Here is a 25,160-nt window from a genome sequence, read left to right on the forward strand (position 1 = left end):
GCCTCGATCGCTGACATCATCAAAGATGAGGTTCAGCGGTCGCTTGGAGTTCCGGAGGTGCAACCTCAATTACCGCAACCCCAACCCGAAGCGATGACCTACGCCGACGTCGTACGCCGTCAAGGCCCTCCTCAGCGACCACGCCAGGGCCCTGCAACGACGCAATTCCGTCGTCCGCCGCCGCCGCCGACAGCGCGCCCACCCGTCGCCCAGCGGAGCTACCCGAGGAAGACCGACGTTTGGCGCGCTCCTGACCACCGCCCGCTCTGCTACCACTGCGGGGAAGCGGGTCACGTCTACCGACGATGCCCATACCGGGAAATGGAACTGCGAGGTTTCGCCGTCAATGCTCCGCGGCCGCAGCGAGGTGAACGCCCTCGCGATATCGCCGACTACCTCGCCGCTACTCAGTGGAGCTCTCGACGACCGTCGCGTTCACCATCACCAGGCCGCTACCCGTCGCCGCAGCGCCGACCATACACTGGCGCAGCTCGGGGCCGGTCAGCGAGCCCATATCCGGAAAACTAAAAGCAGCAACCGATGGAGGTGCGGTTGCTGTCCGTCAAACTGTCGAAGATCCTCCGCCGCCGACGAAGACGCCGAAGAAACTACCTCGACGACATAACGACACGCCGCCGTCCCGACGAAGTCTGGAAGGAAAGAATGCCACGACGAAAGACGACCTGACGACGTCACATACCAGCCACAGGTCAACGCGACGCAGTCGTGATCCGACGCCAAGACCGAACTGTAATGCAAGACAAAGAGCCACCGACCTCGACGTGCTTCTCGACGGCCACGCAGTCACCGCCTTAGTCGACACAGGGGCTGATTACTCCGTCATGAGTGGACACATCGCCGCCCAGTTGAAGAAAGTTAAGACTACGTGGCAAGGCCCTCAAATTCGTACCGCCGGAGGACACCTCATAACGCCGACTGGAATGTGCACGGCAAGAATTACCATTCACGACCGGACTTACCCTGTCACCTTCGTTATCCTCCAACAGTGTTCACGAGACATCATTCTCGGCATGGACTTCCTCAACCAACACGGCGCAGTCATCGACCTGAAGTCGAAGTCAATAACTCTGTCGGAAGACCATGCGATACCGTCGGAGAACCCTCGTAGTCACCACGCCTTGAGTGTGCTCGAAGATCAAGTGAGCATCCCGCCTCGCTCCAGCGTTGTTATTTCCGTCGGCACCGAAACACCCGCTGACGTAGAAGGTGTCATGGAAGGCGACCAACGTCTACTGCTAGACCGTGAAATTTGCGTCGCAAGAGGGATCGCTCGACTGCACGGAGGAAACACGAAAGTGTTGCTGACAAATTTCAGCCAGGAGTTCAAGCACATCAACAAGGGTACGACGATCGCATACATCGAGGAAATTCTGGAAAACAGCAATGCGTTTGTCCACTCGGATTCCGCCGCATCTACCCCGACGACCATGGTTGCCGAACCAGACTACGACATTAATCCAAGTCTCCCCGTGATTAAGCAACAGCAGCTCAGAAGTCTGCTCTGGCGATACAAAAGCTGCTTTTCGACGTCATCGAGGCTTCGACAAACACCAGTCGCCAAGCATCGCATAATCACCGAGGAGTACGCTCGACCACTTCGCCAGAGCCCTTACCGAGTTTCGCCGCGAGAACGTGAAGCTATAAGAGAACAAGTCGACGAAATGCTGCGCGACGACATCATCCAGCCGTCGAAAAGCCCGTGGGCATCCCCTGTTGTCCTGGTGAAGAAAAAGGACGGAACCCTTCGTTTCTGCGTCGATTATCGTCGTCTGAACAAGATCACGAAGAAAGACGTATACCCTCTCCCACGGATAGACGACGCATTGGATCGGCTCTGCAACGCTAAATACTTCTCGTCGATGGACCTCAAGTCTGGCTATTGGCAAATAGAAGTCGACGAAAGAGATCGTGAAAAGACCGCCTTCATCACCCCAGACGGCCTCTACGAGTTCAAGGTTATGCCATTCGGACTGTGCTCGGCGCCTGCAACGTTCCAGCGCGTGATGGACACGGTTTTAGCAGGATTGAAGTGGCAGACCTGTCTCGTTTACTTGGATGACGTCGTTGTATTCGCCGAAAGTTTTGACGATCACCTTAGGCGGCTTGCCACAGTACTAGAGGCCATCAAGTCATCTGGGCTCACTCTGAAGCCAGAAAAGTGCCGCTTCGCTTACGATGAGCTTCTATTCCTAGGCCACGTCATCAGCAAATCCGGAGTACGCCCCGACCCGCAGAAAACAGCTGCCATCGCAAAGTTCCCGCAGCCCACCGACAAGAAGGCAGTGCGTAGATTTCTTGGCATGTGTGCCTACTACAGGCGATTTGTCAAGGACTTTTCACGCATCGCTGAGCCGCTGACACAGCTAACTAAATGTGACGTCGAGTTCAAGTGGGAAACGCCACAGGCCGACGCATTTCAAGAACTCAAACGACGCATGCAGTCGCCGCCCGTACTTGCGCACTTCGACGAGCACGCCGATACCGAAATACACACTGACGCCAGTAGCCTAGGCCTCGGTGCCGTCCTAGTCCAGAGAAAAGATGGACATGAACACGTGATAGCTTACGCTAGCCGATCATTGTCAAAAGCAGAAGGCAATTATTCTACAACCGAAAAGGAATGCCTCGCCATCGTTTGGGCCACAGCGAAATTTCGCCCTTACCTATATGGCAGGCCATTCAAGGTGGTCAGCGATCATCACGCGTTGTGTTGGCTAGCTAACCTAAAATACCCTTCAGGACGGCTGGCACGGTGGAGCCTCAGGCTACAAGAATACATCACTGTAACTTACAAGTCCGGACGAAAACACTCAGATGCCGATTGCCTATCCCGCGCCCCCATTGACCCGCCGCCGCAAGATGACGAAGATGACGACGCTTTCCTTGGAATAATAAGCGCGGAAGACTTCGCCGAACAGCAACGAGGAGACTCGGAGCTTAAAGCCCTAGTCGAGTATTTGGAAGGGCACACCGACATAGTCCCAAGGGCATTTAAGCGTGGATTATCTTCGTTCACGCTTCAAAACAACCTGCTCGTGAAGAAGAACTTCTCGCCAGTCCGCGCCAGCTACCTTCTTGTTGTACCGTCAGCGCTGCGTCCAGAAATACTGCACGCCCTACACGACGATCCAACCGCTGGGCACCTCGGATTCTCCCGGACGCTGTCGAGAATACAGGAAAAGTATTACTGGCCGCGCCTAACCGCCGATGTCGCCCGTTACGTCAAGACATGCCGCGACTGTCAGCGACGCAAGACACCGCCGACAAGACCAGCGGGATTACTACAGCCGATCCAGCCTCCTTACCGACCTTTTCAGCAGATCGGGATGGACTTGTTGGGACCGTTTCCGACATCAGCTTCCGGAAATAAGTGGATTGTCGTGGCGACGGACTATCTCACCCGCTTCGCTGAAACTAAAGCTCTACCGAAAGGCAGCGCAGCCGAAGTGGCTAAATTTTTCGTCGAGAACATCCTGTTGCGACATGGTGCTCCAGAAGTCCTCATCACCGACAGAGGAACGGCTTTTACAGCAGAGCTCACCCAAGCCATTCTGCAGTACAGCCAGACAAGCCACAGGAGGACAACTGCCTACCATCCGCAGACGAATGGTCTCACGGAGCGCCTGAACAAGACCCTCGCCGACATGCTAGCAATGTACGTCGACGTCGAACACAAGACGTGGGACGCCGTCCTGCCGTACGTAACCTTTGCGTACAACACGGCGGTGCAGGAAAGAACACAGATCACGCCGTTTAAGCTGGTTTACGGCAGGAACCCGACGACGACGCTTGACGCCATGCTGCCGCACGTAACTGACGAAGAGAATGTTGACGTCGCTAGCTATCTCCAGCGCGCCGAAGAAGCCCGACAACTCGCCCGCCTACGGATCAAAAACCAGCAGCGTACGGACAGCCGACACTACAACCTCCGACGACGCTTCGTCGAGTACCAGCCCGGCGACCGTGTTTGGGTATGGACCCCTATACGCCGACGAGGACTGAGCGAGAAGCTATTGCGCCGCTATTTCGGTCCTTACAAGGTCATTCGACGTATTGGCGCACTGGACTATGAGGTCGTGCCAGATCGCATCTCGCATTCACAGCGACGCCGCGTACGACCTGAAGTGGTCCACGTGGTGCGTCTTAAACCGTTTTACGGACGCTAACGAACTTCCCTTATTTTGTTGTTTTCATTGCTACGAGTGCTTATTTATTACTTTCGTTTGTTTGCAGCATCGGGTCGATGCTTTTTAAGAGGAGGGTAATGACACGTGTACTTATCTTTATCGGGCGACCACGTTTAGCCGCCTAACAAATGTTATCGCAGAGCGCGGGACGCGCTTGCATGTATCCGACGTTTCTGGAAAGTTATCGACGCTTCTATCCGCGTGTCTGTTGTCGCCGAACCTTGTGTTATCAGATTTCATCGCGTGACACGAATGGTGTAGAACTTTGTGGAAGACACGCGGGTCCCATCAGTTAATCTGGAACATTCGACGACTGATCTATAAAAGCCGACGCGCTTGACCCGCTGATCAGCTTTTCGACGATCGCCGACTGTGTTCGCCGCTATCGTTGTGCTTTAAGTGTATCCTGTTTTGTGGGCACAGGTTCGCCCAATAAAAGCTAGTTTTGTCTTTCACAGTACTGCTACTGTGCTCTTTCTTCACCGTCACTACCACGTGACAATATTAAAGTTTACGGCCTAAATTAAAAACCTGCTTCGCACAGTTGCTAGATCTTTGCTCTTGTTTTTTTTCTTCATTGTAACAAACACACCGATATCTTTGCAAGGATTGTTGAAAAACACAATTGTTTTGTTCCCATGCATTTAGATAGCAGCCGCCGAGCTAAACCTTCCTGTGACGACACAAAAAAAAAAACGAGAATAAACGTGGACAGACTGACGGAGCGCGTTAAATGAACCATTATTCTTTCTTTCTTTCTTTCTTTCTTTCTTTCTTTCTTTCTTTCTTTCTTTCTTTCTTTCTTTCTTTCTTTCTTTCTTTCTTTCTTTCTTTCTTTCTTTCTTTCTGTTGTTTTCAGGCACAGTAATAGAGTTCGCCTGGCTCGTGAAAATCAATGACACTTTGTCGCCGCGATACGAATAATCATTTCCGGGAGCGCTTCTTGTTTTTGTATTGATTAAAGGAACTCCTCTAATAGTGTAATGGCTGGAACGTCTGGCACCTCTAGCGCCGGCCGGTGAAAGCTCTTTTCTCTTGACTTATGTTCCCTATAGCCTTTCAAATGACTTCCGCTAGAGGGAGCCGCCTAGCAGCCGTCATTCTGTCAGCGATAATAAATGACAACCCACAATATTGTGTTATTTTTTTTGTGGAGTTCGGATGCCATTGTCGCACTTGTGTGCCTATTCTGTTAGGCCCGGATTTCATGTCTCACTACAGTTGTGTATCATGAATGCGGGATAAGAAGGGGGAAGGGAAATATTAATTGGGGTGCTAATTTTTACGAAGCCCCGGTCACAGTGCCCTTGAAATGCAGGCTCCTTGAGAGAAAAGAATGCTCTTATGTTGCTCTCTCTTTAAATTACGCGGAGAGAGTGGCGTCCCCAAAAAACGTCACTATACCCGAGACTGTGGTTGAGGGGGGCTGCGGCAACACGAATTTCTCAGCCGCCTTCCGACGTAGACGTGAAGCGTCACGGGGTATATCACTACCATCTACGGTGTTGAACACGTACACGACGCAGCGTTGCTGCATCATTGCGTTTTGCTTTTGGGTTCCCAACAACTACGTACTATATATATCTTTCTGGCTGTTTGTCTCATCATTGAACTCACTCTAATGAAACGTCTGCTTAGAAAAAATCGTTGACGCGCACTATCAGTGAGAACTGGGGCAGTTGATCTTTTTTCTAAGGTAAACCTTCCTGATAGACTTCTCTGGTGGGCACGAGCAACTGGAACACTCCAACAAAGATTTATTTTAAAAAACAACGTTAACAAGCCGGTCCGACTCCTTTTGGTAGGGCGAGTGAGGCGGCGGGAAGCGTAAACGCGTTTATACGTGTTTCCGGTGGTTACAGAGGCGTGTCGAGACCTGGCGCAATCCTTGGAAATAGGCGGCGGGAAGAGATACCAACATGTGACTGATCTTTCCCCTTTTTTTGCTAATATACCCCCACTTTACAAGAAGTCCTTCGCGGTGGCTCTTTCCTTTCTCCAAGTCGACGGTGCCGCCAGGTCGTAGAGCTGGACCACACTTCGTTCCCTGTTGAAGTGGCTAAGGTGAATCTTGTGTTTCGGGGTACTTTAAAGGGAATTCTCAGTTTAGATGCAGCGTCGTTAATGAAAGTTATTTTGAACAGAATGCCCAGCGCTTTTATTTTTTTTGGGGGGGGGGGCGAAGGAGGAGGCTTCTAACTTTCGAGAAAGGCTCGTGAACGACCCATTGCTCACGATCCTTTTTCGACTGATCGTAATAGCCCCGCTAGAGAATCTCAAAATCCATGATGAATTTGTGATTCAACTATTGAAATCATTATCAATAACAGCCACACTTAATCATAACGAAAAAGAACTTCAGTTGAGAGTTCGAAACCATGTTCGTTTAGGCCGTTCGCATCTTTTCCTGCATTTGTGCGTCTGTTCTGTTCATCTATCTCTCTTTGTGTCCCCCACGCCCCCATGGATCACGATGACAATCATGCCTAAGGAAAGCGACGACCTTTTTGCAGTATAAGTGCGCGCTACTTAGAAGTGCTCTCGCTCGCACTGTGATTGTCCATATTTTCTTCAAAGTTGCTCAAGGAAGCGGGCGCCATAATTAAACATTACGTAAGCCACTGCATCGATCCGAAAGCTGGCAGCATATGATAGCGCTCTCCCTCATCTCCTAGGAGTGTCGTGCGAGTGGTGCAAAGTGCATGGATTAATGCGAAAATGGTATTGCGTCGGCATTGGGCGTAAGGGTGCAGAACGACTAGTGTTTCTTTATTTTCGTTCCCACCTGTGCCAAGTTGGTTTTTCATCCAGTTTCATTCCCATTATTTTATCATTTATTTATTTTATTAATTAAGCACAAGTAATTTACCCTATGTGGTCTTTGGTGTCAGACTTTGTTGGCTTCTTATCATTTGTCAAGGTATTGGGCTTTGAAGGCAAGCGTGATTGCTGTGCCGGTGCTCAGACGCCGGAGTGCCATGCTTCTCCGGCATGGAAGTCCAGGAGGCAGGCGGACATGGCCTTCGGGCAGAAGCACTTGCAGATCAAGCTTTATATGCTGTCGGAGCTATAGGTGAGCAACTGCAGCGTCTACATCTGTCGATCGGGCTGCAGCGGAAGCGGGGCAAGAAGAATGGGGGGGGGGTGCATAAATTTGCTTCCCGCGCAAGCGCGTCCGCTCACCCATTCCTTCCTGGGCCCATATGATTCGGTGTCCAATGAATTTGCAGCTCAGGTCCTTTGTGCCACATTTCTGTCGCTTCTTCGAGGATGGTGGTTGCCAGTGGGTGTGCGTCAGTTTGCCTTAGTTCGCGTACGGCGTCTTGCGAATCCCCGTATATGTGTGGAGGCTATCAGAGAGACATTCGCGCAGATAATACGTGGCTTGACAAGCACAGCCGGTTTAATTTGTCTTGCAGTTTATCGGAACATGTACAATCCCGGAAAGAAAGTGTGTCGTAGCTACTATTTTCAGGTGGCTCCAACCAAACAGAAAGTTTATTTTCCCGACGTTTCGGTACCATCTCAGCTGCTTCTTCAGGGGGGGATGACGACGAAGATGTCGAGGCGCAACTTTTTAGCTTTAGTGGTCCGGCGAGAGAGGGGGATCGAGGAGGGGATGTTCAATTCTTCTTGGCTACTTGGTCTGGGATGGTTCTGGCGGGAGATGGTAGAGAGGGGGGGGGAGAGGAGTTGGGGTCGCCCTCCTTCACCAGTTCTCAAGGCTATTACTACAGTTTTAAACAAATACGTCACATCGCGCGCAAAAAAAAAAACGAGGGAGGTGCAACCACATCAAGCCCAGTGATTTGGTCTTGGACACCTTCGTATTAAGCATGGAGTAGTAATAGGTGCGCACTGAGGAAATTTCCACCCTTAAGGGTGTGCCTATAACTCACCTCTTTACTCCAATATAAACGGGTGTTTGAGCGAACTAATACACCTGCATGAATGACTAATTTTTTTAAAATGCCAGCCTTTCCCTGCAATGGTTCTTTTGGAGATATGCATACTCCCTTTTCATTTTAGAGCGATATATTGTACTGGAATCCTACCGTAGTACTTAAGATGCACTGCGAAGTAATACAGAAGTGTTTTCTGAAACGTTAACTGAAAACAAACAAACAAGACATGTTTTTGCAGAAATTGAACACACACAAAAGGAAGACACATAAAGACAACACGGGCGGCCTTGTTGTCTCTATGTGTCTTCCTTTTGTGTGTGTTCAATTGCGGAAAAAACATGTTTTTTAGCAACTAGGCAAACAAGCAGTTTTGTATAAGCAAACAAAAACAGAAGCAGCGCCGCTGTTTCCCAGCGCTTCGAAATGCGGACCTATAGAGGTTGCCCATCGAAAATGTTCCCTTTCTGCCGCTATACCGGAGCAAGCTTTGGGTATGGGCTAGTTGGTATTCCATGGTATCAATCGTCACTTACAGCGCATACATAGACGACGGACAAAAAACTGCCAAGAGAAGGTACTGCCAAGAAGAATAGAAGTGCGCCTAGAAAGTGCAGCGGCGTTTCTAGCTGCTTCAACAGGCCCACGCCATGCCCCTTTAGTTTATCTATAGAACAGGGAGGGGGGGAGGGGAGGGGGTATTCTGCAAGAGTGCACCTGGTGGACTCCATTTCAGCCGCTGCTGATTGGACGCAGCTGTACGAGTGAGGAGGAGACGAGCGGCCCCAGCCAATCAGCAGCGGCCGAAATCGACAGTCCACTAGGTGAACTCCTACAGAATAGCCCCCCAGCACTAAGACTAAACAATTTAAGCGAAGCTAGTAGCATCATATGAAAGGCCAGAAAGAGAGAGGTGGACAAAAGGATCGCGTCGCTCCACTTAACCAACGGGGCACGTCACCTTCACCATAAATGATGCGTTCATATCGGTGGTAGTATGCTCCGCAGCCACCTGCGAATGTTTGTTTTTTATTTCATTTATTTGTTTAGTAATACTCTTGGCCCGGAGGTCGTTACAGGGGTGGTCGTTTTCGAGCGTGCATTCATAAAAACACCGGGAAACTAGTAACAGTACAAATACACACGCAATATACAGAGAGAATAAGAACAGTCTGTATTATATGTAACATAATGTAGAAAATTTTCTTTAGGAGGCGAATTGCTTCAGCTTGTTTTCAAGTTGTGTTATGTATCCCTTTGAATAATGGTTGTTGGTAGTCTGTTCCATTCATTAATTGCTCCGGGGAAAAAGAATTGGCGTATGCATTACTCTACAGTTGAGATATCCGGAAGTTATGTTCATGTGTACCTCTTGAGGTTCTACCTTGTTGTGGCACTAAGTAGTGAGTAGTATTTACGTTAAAATGCCATTTCTATAGCAAGAAAACAAACCTAAGGCTGGCTACGTGGCGTCGTTCGGCAAAGGAGGGTAATTTAAGTAACTGCAACAGTTCTGTAACAGACTCAGTTTGCGAGTAACGCGACAAAATAATTCGAGTAGCTCTTCGTTGGACTCTTTCAATCATGTTGATCAATCCTGTTTCATAAGGGTCCCATAAAATATTCGCATATTCCAGTGTTGGTCTTACCAGATATAAGTTGGCAGTTGGCACCTTTCGAAGCAAGCTTGAGCTTCCTACGCAAAACCAGCTTCATCTCTGCTGTCGAAGATATGGTTTTAACATGTTTCTTTCAACTCAGATTCTTGGAAATGGTTACGCCTAAATATTTAAGGCTATCAACACTGGCAAGTGTAAAAGAACCCAGGGTGTAGTTAAAGTCAACATGTTTTGTCTTGTTTGTGACATGAAATACAACAGTTATATCTCTGTTAATTTTCATTTCTGATATTTCGCACCACTGCTCAACCACTTGGAGAGCGTCATTAGGAATTTTCGAATTGTCCTGCTTGTTTATTTCTTTACAAAGGAGGCAATCATCTGCGAAAAGTCGCACCCTTATGTCTTTGTTAATATATTGCGCAATATCATTAACACAGACAACAAATAACACTGGACTCAACACAAACCCTTGTAGAACACGGATGTGGCGTCTAATAATTCTGATTTGGAGCCCATAATTTCTACGTGCTGAGTTCTGACTGTTAGGTATGCACGAATACATTGTGTTAGGTTGTAGTTATGCCAAGATGAACCAACTTATCAATTAGCTCTGAATGAGGAACTCTGTCGAAGGCTTTGGACATGTCAAGAGAAATACAGTCAATTTGCCCTCGTTGTCCAAAGCCCTCGCAAATCATCAATTGTTTCTACCAGTTGAGTCACTGTTGAAAGATTCCGCGAAAAACCATGTTGATTTGAATATAGAAGCTTTTTGTCTTCCAGTCAGGTGTATATTGATTTCGATATTACATGCTCAAGAAGTGTACAGCATACAAAAGATGAGGAAATGGGGCGGTAACTTTCAATTTATTGCGGGTCTCCAAATTTGAAAACTGGAACAACCTTGGCCACTAACAAGTCATTCGGGACGCGCTTTTGTTCAAGTGAGGCTTTAAAAATAATCGTAAGATAGTGTCCAATGCATTGCGCATGTCTATGTAAAACACCATTTGGTATATCGTCAGGGCTATTACATTTTTTACGTTAATGTTTACCAGGAGGGAAATGACGCCTTCGTACGTTTTGGTTACGTCCGACATTTTCGAAGAATGATGAGCAGGCATCTGATTTTGCGATGCTTCACCGCCCAACCGCGGGGAAAACAGATTGAAAAATGTGTTATAATGTGACGCTATCGTTTCGTGATCGTGCAGAACCGAACCGTTGATGATAAAGCTATGTGGGTTATTTTCATCCTGCGATAAGTGGCGCCAAAAGCGGTGTTGGGAGGAAACCATAAAGTTGGACAAGCTTTAGGTGTAATACTTCTCTTTGGCTGTCTTAATTTTAGTTCATAACTGCCGTGATAACAGGGCTAATTTTTCGTGGTTCCTTTTTCTCTTCCGTCTTTGGCGGGCGATCTGTCTCTTTAAGTGAATTATTTCTCGGGTTGCCCATGGATTTTGTTTCTTTTATCTTTGTTTTTGCAACGGTACAAATCTTGAGATACAATGTGAGACAATTTCTTTAAACCGCTGCCACAAGTCATTGACGTCACTTTCCGCTCTGAAACTGTCCAACGTAAATGATAAGTAGTCGATAATGATCGTGTTATCGGCTCTCTCGTACTGGCGAACAAATGTGGTCTTTTCTTTGGTTCGGGCAGAAGTAAGATCGGTTCTAAGTTCAACAGAAATAAGTTTGTGATCAGATAGTCCGTTTTGAATGTGTACTTTGTAATTACGCAAACGCGCATCAAGGACTAAGTCAAGCGTAGACTGTGCTGATCCTGCTACACGTATGCTTGAAGCGGTCTGCGCTGGACGCATGAAAGAAGACGAAGGAAGGTGCTAGGGGAGAAGTGAGGAGGAAGAAGTTGGAATAAAATGGCGGACGACACCCGTCTCACTTAGATGATGTCATTTCTGTTGCCGTTCTAGTTAGGAACGCTACATTTTGGCGCAGCCGACAGTTTTCGAAGACCAGCGATGCGGGTGACGTTTTTCGTCGACCAGGCGTCATCAGAGTCTGTTGTGTTCACCCGATACCAAGTGCACGGTGAGCCAGCGACGGACCTTCCTCTTGAAGTTAGTTCTACCGCGCTGATCAACGTGGTACTGCAACAAGCTGCAATCAGCCGCCAAGCCCTCGTGCAAACAGGATCGGTGACAGTGAATCTACAACTGCAGACACTGAGCGAACTCGTTCTGGAACCCATACGACGTGGCACCCTCAAAGAGGAAACGCCTGCCGGGAAGGTGAGCCTAGACTTGAGTGTTATGGAACTGCAAAGGAACATTATACAACAGATCGAAATAATGAGAACTTTCGTCCAAGCGCTTAGTCGAGAGCAGTCAGCACGAAGTATTGTTGAACCAGATGTTTTTGAAGGAAAATCGCAAAATGCACACTACTGGCTGTGTTTTTTCGAGTACGCCTGTGACAAGAATCTGTGGCACTCCGACGACACAAAGATTTTGCATATGCGCCGCTATTTGGGCGGTATAGCCAGAAAATGGTATGACGTGCAACTCATGGATTATGGAACAACGTGTTGGGAACTGTGGAAAAGCAACTTTTTAGGGGCTTTCGAAGGCAACGCAGTAGAAAGATGGGATGCGGCACTGCGGTTCAGTTATACAGGTGGCTCTCTGCTTGAGTACTGTCTTGAGAAGCGTCGCCTGTTGTATTCTGCAGAACCGAAGCTGTCGTCTTCTGCTGTTGTAGCTTTGATAACGCAAGGGTTGTGTATCGAGATCCGTTGTCATGTCCAGCTCAAAGGTCCAAGAACGTTTGATGACCTTGTGAACTTTCTACAGACCTCAGTGCCAAGAATTACCTCGAGAAGACAGCCAGATGGTAGAACAGAGCAACTTGATTCCAATCTAGAGTCGTTGCCGTCAACTGAATGTGAACACAGCTTCATAAACAAATCTCTGGGAAGCGTAAATCATGACTGTGAGGATGGTGAAGAACCAATTACCGCAGTTCACGGCAACCTACTTCCACATAATCTGTCTACCGTGCATCACAAGCCCCAGAAAAAGAGCTTCAGTGAGACAGTATATTTGGTGTCGTCAAGCTTATTGTACGCCCCCATTAAGGTAGATGGCATTGAAGTGAAGGCTCTCGTTGACAGTGGAGCTTCGGTATCTATTATCAACAAGACTCGAGTGGATGCCAGTCGTCTGCACGCTGGTAGAACATTGCGTGTCCAAGCCTACGATGGGTCAGTGACCATGCATAGCGAATGGGTAACCCTGGCTATTGAATTTCAAGGAAATGCTATTACCAGTGACGTATTGGCCATTCCCAATGTCACCTACGATTTTCTTTTGTCCCGTCCAGACATGAAAAAACTTAAGATGAACCTCTATTGGGATGACAAGGTAATGGCCGAAGACACGATAAGAACAGAAGACCCTGGTGAAGAACCTAGTGTATCAAGGCTAATTTTTCACCACGAAGACATCAAGACTAAATACCCAGAGCTTATATGCATAGGAAGCTACCCTCCAGCAATGAAATCCCATGTCGTTCCTTTCGAGCTCGCAGATAAAACAGTGGTTCGTAGAACCCCCTATAATATGTCCAGAGATAAAAAGGTGTGGCTGAAAAAGGAGTTGCAAGAAATGTTAGACGCAGGTATCATCCGGCCTTCTGTATCCCCATTTGCTTCTCCTATCACTATTGCACCTAAAGAAGACGGGACATTCCGCCTCTGCACAGACTACCGGGCTCTCAATCGTCAAACTGAATTGATACCTTATCCAATGCCGAGAATCGACGACATCATTGACGAAACCGGTGGTTGCCATTGGTTTTCACGAATATATCTCTGCAAGGGCTTTTGGCAGATTCCACTAAGTGAAGAAACGAAGAAGTACACCGCGTTCATAACCCCATTTGACTTGTTTGAGTACAACCGCCTACCATTTGGTTGGAAAAACTCCCCTGCGTGGTTTCAGAAGATTATGACGGACATTCTGAAACCTTACCTGGGCACATTTTGCAATGTGTACATCGACGACATCATCATCTACTCAAAGACAAAGGACGAACACCGTAGTCATCTTTCAAAAGTTCTTCATGCCCTCAGTCTTGCCCAACTCAAAGTCAACTTCAAGAAAAGTGCGTTCTTTCAAGATACCGTAGTATTTCTTGGCAGGGTGTTTGATGGACAGACTAAAAGCACCAAGCAAGAATCGGTAGAGAGAATCTCCAAGCTGGTAAAGCCTTATGATGTGCACTCCCTGCGCGTTTTTCTTGGCCTTGCAGGACACTTCCGGGCGTTTATCAAAGACTACGCACTGAGAACAAGGTGCCTCACACGTTTAACTCAGAAAGACGTGCCTTTTCAATGGGACGAGAAGTGCGAAGCTGTCTATCGTGAGCTTGTAAAACTAATATCGTCGGACCCCATCTTGCGAATACCGGATTTTTCCTTGCCTTTCGTGCTGAACACGGACGCATCACATTATGCTACCGGTGCAGTTCTATACCAGAAGCCATCCAAACAAGCTGATCAAACCAAACACTACGTCGTGGGGTACTACAGCTATACCCTGAAACCCGCCGAAATCAATTACTGTACCACAGAAAAGGAAGCTCTGGCCGTCTTAAAAGCTGTGCAGTACTTTCGTACTTACCTGGAAGGTGCCAAATTCATACTTTTCACGGACCATCAAGCATTGACTCAACTTCTGAGCATGGCCCAGCCAAGAGGCCGCATTGCTAGATGGGTGAACTATCTGCAACAATTTGATTTCGTAATTTCGCACCGTCCTGGCCCACTCCTCACTGACGCTGACGCACTATCAAGATTACTTGTACAGGAATCAAGCAATAATCCAGATACAATCAATCATATTAAGCTATGGGAAGGTACAGAAGAGCTCCAGTTTATCAATGGAAGGTATCACGTACCACCAACTATGATTCCAAGGATTCTTCATCTATACCACGACACCCCTGAATCGGGTGGACATGATGGCTTCTGGCGCACTTATAAGAAATTGCTCATGAGATTCACATGGCCGGGCATGAAAAACGACATCAGCCATTACATCCGCACATGCCACCTCTGCCAGGTGAACAAAGTTAAATTCAAGCAATCGACAGACGTTATGACAAACCCTGAATATTCAAGCATCCCGTTCGAAGTAATTCATTTGGACTTCGCGGAGCTCAAAAAGAAGGGGGAAGGAGTCAAGCGAACGCAAGCTTTCTTGCTCTCCATAGATGAGTGCACACGGACGATTGCGGCTAAAGCTGGCAAAGAAGACGCAAACAGCGTAATAGACCTCCTCAAAGCTGAGTGTTTTAAACACACAAAGACGCTCGTCTGCGACAACGGGCCGGCTTTTCGGAGTGCCAAATTATCAAAGTGGGCCCAGGAGCACGGCATCATGATAAAGTATTCTTCTCCATACCACCCGGCAGCAAACGGCCTAGCGGAACGTGCCATACGAGACATCAAACAGTATCTGAAGATGTATCCAGACTTTGCCGGTGGCTGGAAGTGCTGTCTCGAGGCCGCTGTGAAGCATCACAACAGATCATACACCACGAGTTTAGGCTGCAGCCCTCATTTTGTAACTTCAGGTACAGCGCCCATACTTCCTGCAGATCGTGAGCTAGGTCTCCTAGAGAACCTCGAACTTGCGGAAGTAAGGAAAACTGTCAAAGAACAGGAGATCTACAAGCGCCGCATGAAGCGAAACTTTGATAAAAGGCACAGTAGCGAGATACCGGACATACAGCCTGGAGACTATGTCCTTGTAAGGAAAGGAGCTGTGCCCTCAAATTCAAAATATTGCGGACCATTTCAAGTTATTAAGACTGCATGCCAGCGTGGAATATTGAAGAATGTCTGGTACGCCGGAGCCTCGGGCCAAACAGAGTGCGCCGCTATTGGAAACGTATTCAAGTATTACCCCAGGAGGTGTAATTAAAAGAAATCCGGAAGAGTGAAGCGGTCTGCGCTGGACGCATGAAAGAAGACGAAGGAAGGTGCTAGGGGAGAAGTGAGGAGGAAGAAGTTGGAATAAAATGGCGGACGACACCCGTCTCACTTAGATGATGTCATTTCTGTTGCCGTTCTAGTTAGGAACGCTACAATGCTTTCACGACTTTCACGAACAACCTGCGTCAAATCATGACTAAAGGCGATATCGAGAAGAACTTCACAGGAAGCGCGTTCTTTCACATCAATTATTCACACAAATTCACACAAAGTATTCCATTCAAATACCCCCGACGTTAAAATCTCCCGCAAGAATAAACTTACATTTCGAGGGTTTGAGTCCCTCCAAGAGGCGTTGTAAATCTTCTAAATACCATATGTGCACGCTTGGTGGACCGTACAATGCTCGAATAATACATGACGAATTTTCAAAGTTTATTTGGCACCAAACCTTTCGTGATTCAGAATTCCTTGCATCAAAAGGCAGTCAATATTTTCTTTCACTATGATGGCTGCACCTCCTCCTCGCGATTATCGATCATTGAGAAATATTTTGCAGCCGGAGGGTATAATTTTATGATCTTTTATTTCAGGCCGAAGCCATGTTTCACTGACAGTGACAATATGTGGATCGTAGTTAGCTAGTAAGTGTTCTAGATCAGTAATTTTATTCGTAACCCTCCTAGCATTCAAGTTAGTTAATCGAAAGTCAGAACACATTAGGCTCACATGGCTTCACTCCGAGTCTTCGGCCGGTGGAGGGTTATTACCGCGAATTCGTACTCGGCGGTTTTTAGAGTAATCCCAGGCAAACACATCGCTGTTTATTATTAACTTGGCATAATTAAGGTGAACTCGTTGACCATCAACACGTTCCTGTTTTGCCGCATTCCAGAGCAGCTTGCGTTTTGCCAGTCTTTCCTTGAAAAAGTCATCGCCAATCGAAATGCTGCGTCCTTTAAGTTTCTTAGAGCTTTGGTACTGTTCCGATTTTTTTTTCTCTAGTCATAACGTCGCAAGATCACTGGTCAAGGTTGCTTTCTATCTTTCTGCCAACTCTGTGGATTCTTTCCACTCTTGTCAACACCACACCAAGTTTTTCTTCGAAAGGTTCGCTTAGAATTTTGTTTTAAGTTATTCAGTGGATTCTTTTTTGCTTTCTGTCACTCCAAAGACCATGAGCTTGTTTCGCCGGCTTCTGTCCTCTAAATTTATCAACCTCTCCTGTTGCTTTACAATGGTCTCGTTTAGTTCTTTAAGAGTTTTTGTTGACTATGCTATTTGCTTGATCCTTAACGATTTGAAGGCTCTTTTCTAGATGCTCGAGTCGCTTTCCCAAGGTATCTAGATCCTTTTGAATTGCTTTTTGTCCATCGCAAAGCTCCTTCGACAAAGCCTTAGTGTCAGGCCCAGGATTTAGCTCTACATCACCCGACAACAAAAGGCACATAGATGCAAACTTGGAAAAAAGCACATTCGGGCACGGTAGCACTACAACGAAACAGTTGTCATTACTGTAACCGAATTTGGTATAGTAACTGACGTGCTCGAGCAACAAAAATTGGTGATTAGACAGTATGGCGGTTGCGCTGCTGCCGTGCCCACTCAAGCGACTCCCGAAGGTCCAACTTTATAGGCGTGTCCCAGACAGCAGTCGTGGTTCCATGTCATCCAGGTTCGAGGTTGTCTCAGGAAAACGTTCCAACACTGATACCGGCCGCGTCAGCAGCCGATCGGACGATGCACGTGCCCAGGGCTTGCGCTTGACACGATGCGCAAGCCCTGTTACTGCGTGAAATGAGCAGGACTTGCTAAGCATATTGCACCGGCGTCCACGCTGCACCAGAAAGAACATGGTCTTGAAGTACTCTAGTTGGCTGACGCGCTATTTGCTTACGCTTGGCAGCTGACGTCTAAATAACTAGGGCTAACAAACGAAGCGCAGAATAGAAAATAGAACAGCTCTGTCTCTCTACTTCATCACCGAGGGTGTCATATACATTAAGTATCGGGGTGACATTGATTGCCTATTGCAACCATTTGACATGCTCGAAAATTGGCTTGGCGCACAGCGCTGGGAAATCAACCCGTATGACATTTTACGTGTTTTAAACACCCTTTAAGTAACCTAAAGTTAGTAAGAGGAGGCCATAATGGGGTGTTGCTAAAGAGCAAAGCAACAGAAGTGACCTTTATAGATCCAATTGAACCTCAAGGGTACATTTTTTTATGTGTAGGATTGATAAGCAATATGAAACATCTCGTTTCAACACTTTTTATTTATTTATGCTGTCTGAAATGCTTGAGATACGGCGAATTAAGGAATGATTCGAATTTTATAACTCGGTACTACAGCATAAATCAAGTGGCACGTCTGCTGTTGTTTCTTTAGTCATTTGGCGTCAACAACAAAGTCCAGAAGCTTCAAGTAAGCCAAAATAGACCCACTTAAGCACTGGCGCATGCACCCACGAAGTTTTTCAACAAGACGCCGCTGGCAAGCACTTCTGTGGATTAAATTAGGACCGGAAGTAGGAAATGAGAAACGGAAGTGCCGAAATGAAACAGAGAGGAAAAATTCGCAGCTTCGCACGAAGGCAAGACATTGAGAGGGATTGTGAAAAAGAAGCGGCGCCATTTCCTGCAGCCTTTAAGGCAGAGTGAGCGACAATTCTGAAAAAAAGAAATAATTTTTTGTCTTTTCTCAATATGAAAGTAAATTCTATGTTGCACCTAGTTCAGTATCACACCTAATCTTACATGGTCAAAAATAGGTAAAAAAATACGCAGTTTCACCCGGAAGATGAAGCACCGATTGCGATAGCAAATTAGTAGACGCTATACGAAATAAAGATAGCAGCTTTATCGCCGCTTAAACTTGTAAGAATAGCAGCTTTATCGCTGCTTAAATTTGTACATATTTGCTTACCAACTAGATTCACAAGCACGATGTCACGCGCACACAGATAAACCTAAACACATCTCGCTCGGTGACCACGGAAACTCGCTGCTATAATAACGCTGGAGTGAGGAATCGCAGCACCATCAGCGAGAGTTCACCTTCCTGTGTTTCTCACTTCAATGCGAACGAAACGTTGAAAGCACAGCGCATACGAAGCTGTCAGTACAGCGCGGACATCGCAGGTCGCCTTTAAGATGAGGCAATCGCGGGAGGGCACTTTGTCCTCGTCGCATGTTGCTTTCACGATAGGGCGTCCGCACGACTTTGGCGTAAGCAGCAGCCGCCGAAGTAGACACCCCCCCCCCCCCGTTCCCCTTTGGATACCCTCGCCTTACTCTGCACTTCCTTGAGCGCGACATAAGAAGGCGTGCTTCCGCCCCACTTTCCACGTTCGTGCACGCCACATTGAGCCACGTTCGGCAGCTCAATCTCGAAGCAGCTGGAGCTCGGCATCGACACTGTAGGCGGTAGCCATGGCAGTGAAGTCGATGGCCGGTCGGTCGTGGTCCGTTGCATGGATGTCGGCGCGAGACATTTTCCGCAGTTGTTACGAATGCAGCCGGTGAATCCAGAAATGTAGGCGAGCTGCCTGATTTTGCGGGGGACATAGGAGGTGCTGCTGGACACTAGGGTGGATGCCAGTGGTTTATGGTCGGTAAGGTCATGAAAGCAGCGTCCCTAGAGAAAATGTGGAAAGTGCTTCACAGCCAAATAGATGACGAGCAGCTCTCGGCCGAACGTCCTGCAGCAGCGCTCAGGGGGCACAAGCTTCCTGGATAGGAAGACAGTGGGCTGCAAAAGACCAGAAACGAACTGCTACAAGACCGCACCGTGAACGGTGTCCGATGCGTCAACCATGGCAGACGTTGGGGCGTCGCATTTCTTGTAGACGTGGAGCGTCACGCCGGCAATGGCTTCCTTGACACGTCTAAACGTGAACTCAGTGGTGTCATTACAGGCCATGGGAGTATTCGGTGTCTTGGGCCGCGAGATAAGGTCTAGTAGAGGCTGCAGTATATTGGGGCACAGCGAGGAATGGAGCGGTGGTAATGGTTGGCGAGGCCAGGAAATTCGCGAGGTTGCCTGGTGGTGGATCGCTGAAGAAACTGACGGATGACTGTGACGCGGGTAGGGAGTGGGCGAATGACGTGTGCGTTGACGCTACAGCCGAGGAAATCCAATTCCATCATGCATAACTCGCTCTTCGGACCGTTAACGACAATACAAAACTTGTTCAGTCTTGCGAGCAGTTAACGTAGATGGAGTTTGTGAGCTTCGGCGGTTGTGCTGTAGGCGTGGATGTCGTCAAGATAGGCAAATCAGCATGTCGAGCCACGTAATACCTGGTCAACGAAACGCTGAAAGGTCTGGGCCACATTACGAAGACCGAAAGACATGCGCAGACATCGAACAGGCCGAAGGGTGTTATAACGGCGGTCTTGAGAATATCTGAGGTTGACACAGGAATGTGGTGGCAGGCTTTCGCAAGGTCGACTTTGCTAAGAGTGCTGCAGTCATGGAGTGCCGACGTAAAGTCCTGAATGTTAGGTATCGGGTACCAGTTAGGGACAGCGGCCTTGCTGAGAGCAGTGTAACAACCGCAAGGGTGCCAATTACCGGTCTTCTTGAACATCATATGGAGCGGCGAGGCCCGAGGACTGGAGGAGGGACGAATGAAGCCAAAGTCAAGCATATGTTGAAACTTCTTTTTGGCGACAGCTAGACGATCCGACGTGAGGCGACGAGTCCGAGCAAACACGGGGGAGCCAGTCGGGACGATATGATGAGTCACGCTGTGAGCGACCGATGGCTGAAATGAAGGTGGTCGCAAGACGTCCTGAAACTCGGGAAAGACGGCCGAGTAGGTCTCGGGAAAGGCCATCTGCGCTTGGAGAAGCCGAAGCGGTAGAGCGCGCCAGGAAACACCTTGAACGGTTAAAAGACGGGGAATGCGGGAGATAGAAATTCAAGACGTTGAGCAAAACGTAAACAAGGTGAATGCATCCTGCATTCACCTTGTTCACGTTTTGCTCATCGTCTTGAAGGTCACGTTCGTCTTAGAGCCCAAGATGTGGTTGCGCCGCACGTCAACAACGAACTTGTAGTGCCACGGAAAGTTGGCTCCGATGATGGGCTGGCTCACGGCAGCGATGACAAAGATGTAGCGAAAGGTAGTCTGATGGCAATGTCAAGTCACCGGCTTTTGTCGGTAGGTCAGGATGGTCGATCCGTTGACCGCGGTAAGAGAAGGCGAGTCGGGCGGATGGCGGCGCGCAGCCAACGTGTAAGATGAAGGATGCAAATCTCGGCGCCAGTGTCTACGAGCTAGCGGATGTTGATGACACAGTTGGTGACGTGGAAAAGACAACTGGAAAAGACAACTGGACAACAATGGTCCCCGTCAGTGTTCGGCCCAATCGTTTCCGGCATAGGAGCAGTGCTGGCGGCATTGGTTGCATGGGAGCCATAGCGGTGTTAGCAACAGCAAAGCGTAACGGTAGGAGCATAAAGGCGTTCAGAGTGACTGGGGTTGGGGCGGTGAGGTCGTGACCAAGAATGCGGCAATCCTGTTCGGATGGCAGCGACCTCAGCTGTGAGTCGGGCTACTTGCCGTGTGAGCTCCTCATTAGCTTCCAGAACACGCGCATAGCTGTTCCAAGTTGCTGCGCTGTGGTACGAAGGATCAGGAGGGCGATTAACTGTGGCCACGGAGGAAAACCCGACATGCATAATCTTGTGGGCCAACTGGGCCAGAGATCCTAACGTTGAGAATAACGACGCGGTCAGGATCATGTGCAGCTGCGGTAGAAGGCGCTGCAGGAAACGTTCCAGGAAAAGCGCGCTATCAGTTGAATGTCAGTCATGTCCTTTAATGTAAGAACTTTCTGTAATCTATGCTGCTCACTTTTAATGGTGCGCTGCATGAGAGTCGTCTTAAGGCGGTCATAGGGGTGGTCGACGGGCAGGGAGCGTAAAACATCGTAAACAGTTGCAGTAGTAGTAGGCTGAAGCTGGTTAACGACCATGGTTAACTGCGAACTTAGGTGGTGGTGATGGAAGAAAGTTTGGATGGTAATGAATGAATGATCCGAGTCCGACGACCGGAACTCCGGGAGCTTGAGAGCAGAGATGCTCCGGATCATGGGGTAGGTGCGCTTACTGCAGTACTTTATCGGGAGAATCCGAAGCTATGGCTGACTAGAATATAAGACCGACTGCGAAGGCAGCGGCGCTCGAGCTCCTTTCGGCAGTAGGCCCAGCGAAGCAACTGACTCGCCCGGAGTTGAGAGCGATGACGGGAAGTACCGCAGTCACCAATTCGTGGGCGAAAAAAAAACCAGAAAGGCATTGGTGCCTAGTGCCACACAAATTATAATTTAGCCGAGCCTGCTCAATCAGGCGGAAGCCCGATTTTGTCTTTTCCATTGATCGCGCACCGTCAGCGTGCTGAGCGCGTTGTCGTCGTTTTTTTGTGACCGGACCATTGTTACACGTAACAGTGCCCGTAACACGTAACTGATTATATATGCATATTGTATATTTATTAGTCTCACTTTCGTGTACATTTTTTCAGTAATTTTGTATCTTATTCATATAGGTGTGCCTAGGTGTGCCGATCCTGATATTGGTGCAGTATTGTCAATTTTCTACTATACTGGCTTTAATTACACAAGTGCCGCTAAGTTTATCTATTCTGCGATTATTTCTCGATGCTTGCGGGCACCGGCAAAGCCACCTTCCAGACAAGATTAATTCGCGTGAAACCTGCATTTTATTGCGCGCGAACTCGCTCCATTTCCTAAAGTGTCAAGTGCGGTGGCTTCGCCTCAACATGCCAATATGTACGGCAGTGCACCCTTTACAGGGCCACAGTGCAAAATAGCTATTATCGCAATTGCAGTTATATGGACACTCTAGGAGCATTTCTATGCCGTTGGCGTCGCCGTCGCCGTGAGGTTCCGCATAACGTCCAAGGGCGATAAAATCGTCGACACGGGCCGTATGTTGTACGTGCGAGTGAAAGCGCGCGAATGTGAGCCGGCGAACGCGGCGCGTGAGCGAGCGAGTGAGCGTGTCCTCTTCTTTCGCGCGCGAGGCAGGAGGGTGATTTGAGGGAGGGGGTGAGGCGTTCTTTTTCGTCGGTGGCAGCTCCTCATAGCACGGCCGTGCGGGCGCCGTATCTTCAAAGCGGTCTGCGACGTGGCCAAAGTGCGCGCCCGCACGGACCCCGCCTTCAAAGCAATCTCCGATGTTTGCAGAGTGCGTGTAGTGCCGGTAGATTCGTATGCGCTGTGCTTTCGACGTTTCCTTCGCGTTGAAGCGAGAGATGCACGAAAGTTAATTCTCCCGCTGGTGCGGCCGCGATTCCTTACTCCAGCGTTCTTACAGCGAGTTTCCGCGGTCATCGAGCGAGATGTGTTTATGCTTACCTGTGCGCGTGTGACACCATGCTTGTTAATTAGTAAGCGAATACAAGTTGACACTGCCAATCACTATACTATCCTTTTTAGTATAACTATCTGCTAATATGCCATCGCAATCTGCCCTTCGCCTTGAGGGCCCAGAGGCGGCTTTACGGCTACAGTTACGGTAATTGCGCACGTGCCGTAAATTCTACGTACTCTGCGACCAATTCTTGCTTGTTGTCATGTTAAGACCTACCTACTTTTGATACCTGAGGTGACTCGCTATCACGCTTTCAAGATGCGAAAGGCCCCCTTTTTTGACATGATTACAAGTCTAAGCGTTACCAGATACGCCAACCCTATTTTATTTATTTATTTATTCACTTATTTATTTATCAGTTTTATTTATTTAATTACATCATAGTGCAAGCTGTGTGGCCCAAGCAGGAGCGACATGGTAACAACAAAATCTAGGCTTAGAAAAGGCAGAATTGCAAAATATAGAGCTTAGAAAAGCGAACAAGATACCGCACAGCAGCAATGTTACTTAGGAAATTCTGATAGTATTAGTTTGAATTGATTCAGGGGAGTTCAGATCATGGAATGGTACGAGGTTCGGTTCTTCAATAGATTGAGAGAATAAAGGAAAATATAAAGGGTTTGTTCTGGCAACATAAGGGGTGACAGGAAGGTGGGAGTGACGGACTTTCTTCGTTAAAGGCAGAGTTATTATTTAGGGAAATGAGACATCCACCCCTTCGTAGCAATTGCTGCGAAGGAAACCCATACGGGTTCCTCGAAAGAAAATCCTCGAAGTTAAAGAAAATTCGTCCTGGTCCGGGACTCGAACCCGGGACCACCGCCTTTCCGGGGCAGCCGCTCTACCATCTGAGCTAACCAGGCGGCTAGCTGATGCATGGGCGAAGTCGAATTTGTCAACAACTCGAAGCAAAGGCAATAGTTTGACGTAATAGTTCTGCGGAAACCCGCAAGGTGGAGAGAAGAAATTAATTAAGGGAAATGAGACGTTCACCCATTCTTAGCAATTGCTACAAAGAAAACCCATACAGGTTCCTCCAAAGAAAAGCCTCGCTTGTCTTTCTAGAAAAAAGAAACTTGAGCCAAAGCTCACTATAGTGAAAAGCTGGCGTCATTTTTGATTATTTATCGCCTCTGAGAACGGTCGGATGGCAAAGCCCGCAATATATTTTAATTCTTGACTCGCTGAGAGTCACTTGATTACAAAATTTTGATGCTAGCGCAGCGTAACTTTGAACGGCATGCTTTTTTTCTCGAGCTTGGCACAAGTTCGCAGCCACACCTCCTTGAGCTACAACATACGCAGATTAATTCGCAAAAAGGTCCGTCAAAAATCACATCGCGGGAGTGGGAAAATTTAAACTGATTCTGAAAGTGCAGTGCCAGTACTAACTGCTGGATGGCCTTAAGTGGATAAGAAACGGCTACAACATGTCGAAATCGGCGAGCTAGAGCATCAATCGCCTGTGATCGATTTGAATATGCGTGGTAAAGAGAGAGTTAATGATTATTCAGTGTAAGACGCTCCCGCGTAGAACCCCCTTTCTACTAAATACTGTCCGGCCATGTAAAGATAGCTACTACAGGGACCCTTTAAAATGGCTTTTAAATTATCGCTGAATGCAACCTTAATGTATATGTCGGCGTGTTTGAACATCTGGCAAATGAAATGCAATATCATCAAGTCCCTGTCCTCGCAACTACTTAAAAATTCAAATAATTTAATAAACTTTATTTGGTACCTGACTACAAATGCTCATGGGACAGACTACAGCATAAAAGTCCACTCTTAACAAATTTAGGCTCAACAAAAGCCAACGACATCTGGAAGATGATTATAATGCAAGCTCAATGTAACGTACCTAGTGCATACTCGACAGTTTGACCACCAGAATGCTTTCTCGTCGTCTGTAAATACACATGTCAGTTTATAACTTGGAACCTCACGCCCTGTTTCCGCAGGATTATTGAAAATAGGGAATACAACCACATTTGTTCTTATCTCACCTTCCTCTTTTCAAGGGAAAATATGGATATGATTCGTACTCACTGTTAA

The 25,160-nt window shown here is 47.9% G+C and overlaps 1 protein-coding gene and 1 non-coding gene across 2 annotated transcripts in view; both read right to left on the reverse strand.

The window, feature by feature from the left end:
- The window catches only part of LOC139060295 (uncharacterized), a 92,307-nt gene extending 70,505 nt beyond the window's left edge, over positions 1–21,802 (reverse strand). The window contains exons 1-2 of the mRNA XM_070539396.1: positions 21,565–21,802; positions 21,271–21,418 (exon numbers count right to left, since the gene is read on the reverse strand). Of these exons, the coding sequence (XP_070395497.1) occupies positions 21,271–21,418; positions 21,565–21,802 (386 nt within the window). The remainder of the gene's footprint in view (positions 1–21,270; positions 21,419–21,564) is intronic.
- Positions 21,803–23,893: 2,091 nt separating this feature from the next.
- TRNAS-GGA (transfer RNA serine (anticodon GGA)) lies at positions 23,894–23,968 on the reverse strand. The gene has a single exon. It is a non-coding gene; the product is annotated as a tRNA-Ser (tRNA).
- Positions 23,969–25,160: the final 1,192 nt, after the last annotated feature.

This window comes from Dermacentor albipictus, chromosome 5 (genome assembly GCF_038994185.2).
Source record: "Dermacentor albipictus isolate Rhodes 1998 colony chromosome 5, USDA_Dalb.pri_finalv2, whole genome shotgun sequence".
Taxonomy (NCBI): Eukaryota; Metazoa; Arthropoda; class Arachnida; order Ixodida; family Ixodidae; genus Dermacentor; species Dermacentor albipictus.